Source organism: Bos javanicus, chromosome X (genome assembly GCF_032452875.1).
Source record: "Bos javanicus breed banteng chromosome X, ARS-OSU_banteng_1.0, whole genome shotgun sequence".
Lineage (NCBI taxonomy): Eukaryota > Metazoa > Chordata > Mammalia > Artiodactyla > Bovidae > Bos > Bos javanicus.
Genome location: NC_083897.1, coordinates 34,867,939 through 34,873,017, shown reverse-complemented (window position 1 = coordinate 34,873,017; position 5,079 = coordinate 34,867,939). Strand labels below are relative to the sequence as shown.

Here is a 5,079-nt window from a genome sequence, read left to right as displayed (position 1 = left end):
TGAGAAAACTCCAGGAGATAGTGAAGGACAGAGAAGCCTGGTGTGCTGCAGTCCATGGGGTTGCAAGGAGTCGGACACTGAACAACAACAACAATAACACACATAGAGCCTAAGCCAGGAAGGTGCTAAAGCAGTAAGCTCCCAGAGCCCTGAGCCCTATTGCCCTTCATTTTCCCTGCTGCCCTCTCCTGGACATTGTGGGCAGGGTACCTGCCACTATGATCCTTGGCAAGCACACTTCTTTCCTCTCTGGATACCATGATCATACAAGATGTGACAACCATGCTTGAGGGCTCCAAATTCAAGTCCAAATACATTCCTTGCCTCTAATTCTGATGATTGGAGGTGGGGGCACCAGAATCATGCTTTCAGAAAAGATTGAGCTTCCTGGAGCCACTACCTTTACAGGAATGTTCACCAAGCATCATAGGTGTCACTTGCCACCAGCCTCTGGTCTTCAGTAGACACATCAAATCTAAGATGACATCAATCGCACGACCTAGAAATTAGGCCATACTTACAATTAATATATGATACAATGCTTTCTTAGTGCATACAATTTTTATTTTGTACTTATTGAAAAAGCTCTATGAGACTTCATCAGATGATGATTTTTCTCATAGATCTTTCAGGTGTTTATAGAAAAAGAAAAATACAAGTAAAATTAAATAAATTTGATTTCAAGGCTAACTCTCCTGAATAACTTTTTAACTGAGACTTGCAGATGGCACTGTTTTCCCACACAGCATCTGAGGCTTCAGGCATGTTGGGGACGGGGCCTTTCTTTAAATAATGATTTAAAAAAAAAAAAAAAGCCTGCAGGGAGGGAGGAGTCAAGATGGTGGAATAGGGTGATGTGGAATTTGTCTCTCCTCACAAGTACATTAAGAATACATCTACAAATGAAACAGTCTTCACAGAGCACCTGCTCAACATTAGCAGAAGACTTTGGACACCTGAGAGGATAAGATCAATCCCCCTGCAACCAAGTAGGTAAGAGAATTCAGCACCGCCAAACCAGCTTTACAATAAATACTAAAGGAACTTCTCTAGGCAGAAAACAAACAAGAAGGAAAAGATCTACAAACACAAACTCAAAACAATTAAGAAAATGATAATAGGGACATACATACTAACAATTACCTTAAATGTAAATGGATTAAATGCTTCCACCAAAAAACACAAACTGGCTGAATGGATATAAAAATTAGACCCATGTATATGCTGTCTACAAGACACTCACTTCAGCTCTAGTGACACATGCAGACTGAAAGTGAGGGAATAGAAAAGTATATTCCATGCAAATGGAAATCAAAAGTAAGCTAGACTAGCAATACTCCTATTAGACAAATTAGACTTTAAAGACTACTGCAAGAGACAAGAAAGGACACTAATGATCAAGAAGATGATATAACAATTGTAAGTATTTCTGCACCAAACATAAGTGAAGTGAAGTCACTCAGTCATGTCCGACTCCTAGCGGCCCGATGGACTACAGCCCAACAGGCCCTCCATCCATGGGATTTTCCAGGCAAGAATACTGGAGTGGGGTGCCATTGCCTTCTCCGTTAACAGCGGCAAGGCATATTATATTTACTTGGAGCTGGTATACTTGGTGACAGCTTTAGTGCCCTCAGACACGGCGTGCTTGGCCAGCTCCCTATGTAGCAGCAAGCACACGGCGGTCTGGATATCCCTGGATGTGATAGTCGAGCGCTTGTTGTAATGAGCCAGGCGTGATGCCTCACCAGCGATGCACTCGAAAATGTCGTTGACGAAGGAGTTCATAATTCCCATGGCCTTGGACGAGATGCTGGTGTCCAGATGGACTTGCTTCAGCACCTTGTACACATACATGGAGCAGCTTTCCTTGCGGCTGTGCTTGCGCTTCTCACCATCCTTCTTCTGGGCCTTGGTCACAGCATTTTTAGAGCCCTTTTTAGGGGCAGGAGCAGACTTAGCCGGTTCAGGCATGTCTATAATGACAACACCCAACAACACAGAAAGATCACCAAACATAGGAGCACCTCAATACAGAAGGCAAATGCTAATAGTCATGAAAGGGGAAATTGACAGTAACAAAATAATACTGGGGGACTGTAACACCCCACTTACACCAATGGAAGATCATCCAGACAGAAAATTAATAAGGAAACACAAGCCTTAAATGACACATTAGACCAAATAGACTTAGTCGATATTTGTAGGACATTCCATCTGAAAGCAGAAGAATGCACTTTCTTCTCAAGTGCACATGGAATAGTCTACAGGATAGATCACATCTTGGGTCACAAATCAAGCCTCAGTAAATTTAAGAAAATTGAAATCTTTTCAAGCATCTCTTCCAACCACAGCACCATAAGATTAGAAATCAACTACAGGAAAATAACTAAAAAGCACAAACACATGGTGGCTAAACAATATGCTACTAAATAACAGAGATCACTGAGGAAATCAAAATACAATGAAAAATTGCAACAAAAACATGACAACCCAAAACCCCTAGGATTCAGCAAAAGCAGTTCTAAGAGGGAAATGAAATGAAATGAAGTTGCTTCAGTCATGTCCGACTCTTCAGGCTCCTCCACCTATGGGATTTTCCAGGCAAGAATACTGGAATGGGTTGCCATTTCCTTCTCCAGGAGATCTTCCCAACCCAGGGATCGAACCTGGATCTCTTGCACTGCAGGCAGACTCTTTACCATCTGAGCTACCAGGGAATAGTTCTAAGAGGGAAGTCTATAGCAATACAATCCTACCTCAAGAAACAAGAAAAATCTCAAATAAAGAACATAACCTTACACCTACAGCAACTGGAGATAGAAGAACAAAAAACCCCAAAGTTAGTAGAATGAAAGAAATCATAAATATCAGAGCAGAAAAAATTAAACAGAAATGAAGAAAAGAATGGCAAAGATCAATGAAACTAAAAGCTGATTCTTTGAGAAGATGAACAAAATTGATAAACCTTTAGCCAGACTCATCAAGAAAAAAAAGGAAAGCCTCTTCAATAAGTGGTGCTGGTGAAACTCGGCAGCTATATGTAAAAGAATGAAATTAGAACTCTTCCTAACACCATACACAAAGATTAACTCAAAATGGATTAGAGACCTACATGTAAGGCTAGACATTATAAAACTCAGAGGAAAACATAGGCAGAAGACATTTATCTTAAGACATAAGTCACGGCAAGATCCTCTTTGACCCACTACCTAGAGTAATGAAAATAATAACAAAATACAGAGATAGGACCTAATGAAACTCAAAAGCTTTTGCACAGCAAAGGGAACCATAAACAAGACAAAAAGACAACCCCAGAAGGGGAGAAAATATTTGCAAATGAAGCAACTGACAAAGGATTAATCAAAATATACAAACAGTTCATGCAGCTCAATATAAAAAAAAATTTTTTAATGGGCAGAAGACCTAATAGATATTTCTCCAAAGAAGACATACAGATGGCCAACAACATGAAAAGATGGTCAACATCACTAATTATTAGAGAAATGCAAATTGAAACTACAATGGGATATCACCTCACACTGGTCAGAATGGCCATCAAAAAAAAAAAAAATGTACAAGTGATAAATGCTGGAGAGGATGTGGAGAAAAGGGAACCCTCTTACACTGTTGGTGGGAATGTAAATTGATACAACCTCTACAGAGAACAGTATAGATGTTCCTTAAAAATATACAAATAGAACTAATATATGACCCAGCAATCCCACTCCCGAGAATACTCTGAGAAAATCATAATTCAAAAAGATACATGCACCTCAATGTTCATTGAAGCACTATTTTCAATAGCTAGGACATGGACATAACCTAAGTGTTCATCAACACAGGAATGGATAAAGATGTGGTGGTGATGTTTTAGTCACTAAGTTGTGGCCGACACTTGGTGATCCCATGGACTGTAGCCTGCCAGGCTCCTCTGTCCATGGGATTCTCCAGGCAAAACTACTGAAGTGGGCTGCCATTTCCTTCTCCAGGGGATCTACCCCACCCAGGGATCAAACTTTGGTCTCTTGCGTTGCAGGCAGATTCTTAACTAAACGAGGTACCAGGGAAGCCCAAAGATGTAACACATACTTACAATAGAATATTCCTCAGCCATAAAAATGAACAAAATCATGTCATTTGCAGAGATGTGGATGAACCTAGAGACTATCATGGAGAGTGGAGTAAGTCAGAAAGAAAAAAAAGAAATATCATATATTGACTTATACATGTGGAATTTAGAAAAAAAGTATAGATGATCTTATTTCCAAAGCAGAAGTAGAGACACAGATGTAGAGAACAAATGTATTGGTTCCAGAGGGGGTAAAGTGGGATGCATTGGGAATTTGGGATTGACACAGATACACTACTATGTATAAAATAGGTGACTATAAGAACCAACTCTATAGCACAAGGAGCTCTATTCAGTGTAGTAGTGACCTGAATGGGAAGGAAATTCAAAAAGAGGGGATATATGTATGCATATAAGGCTTCCCAAGTGGCACTAGTGGTAAAGAATCTGTCTACCAATGCAGGAGATACAAGAGACATGGGTTTGATCCCTGGGTAGGGAAGATCCCCTGGAGGAGGGCAAGGCAACCCACTCCAGTATTGTTGCCTGGGAAATCCCATGGACAGAGGAGCCTGGCAGGCTACAGTCCATGGGACAACAAAGAGTTGGACACAACTAAAGTGACTTAGCACACACGCACATGTATACTTATCGCTGACTTACTTTTCTGTATGGCAGAAACTGACACAAAAGTGTAAAGCAAATAAACTCCAATAAATCTTTTTTTAAAAAGCCTGCAGGCCCTAAAGCAGGTTTTGCAACTTCCAGAGGTTGGCCAGTTTGGACTGCTGCTCAGGGAATGTAATTCATCTCACTGATCATATTTGATTTACTGCCTGGGCACCATCTCCCCACCTGGTCCCCATAGCCATTGGTTCCTAGAAGTTAAAGGAGTCTCTCATCTACTTTCCTGGTTCTGGTGAGGAATTAGAATCTTCCACTGTCCCTTTCCCCTCCTACCTCCCCTCGCCACCTTAGGGCCTAGCTTCAAGCTGTACAACTGCTTG

At 40.9% G+C, this 5,079-nt stretch overlaps 1 protein-coding gene across 1 annotated transcript; it reads right to left on the bottom strand.

Moving 5' to 3' along the window:
- Positions 1-414: 414 nt before the first annotated feature.
- LOC133242546 (histone H2B type 1-C/E/F/G/I-like) lies at positions 415-1,974 on the bottom strand. The gene is made up of 2 exons (XM_061408744.1): positions 1,613-1,974; positions 415-475 (listed from the first exon to the last, which is right to left on the bottom strand). The coding sequence occupies exons 1-2, from the start codon at positions 1,972-1,974 to the stop codon at positions 415-417; spliced, it is 423 nt and encodes a 140-aa protein (XP_061264728.1).
- Positions 1,975-5,079: the final 3,105 nt, after the last annotated feature.

Excerpts from the sequence above, each read along its gene's own strand:
- LOC133242546 (XM_061408744.1), bottom strand. The coding sequence starts at position 1,974 with ATGCCTGAACCGGCTAAGTCTGCTCCTGCCCCTAAAAAGGGCTCTAAA. Across the intron at positions 476-1,612 it reads GGCACTAAAGCTGTCACCAA|ATTTGATGTGTCTACTGAAG; the intron begins GTATACCAGCTC and ends ATGTCATCTTAG.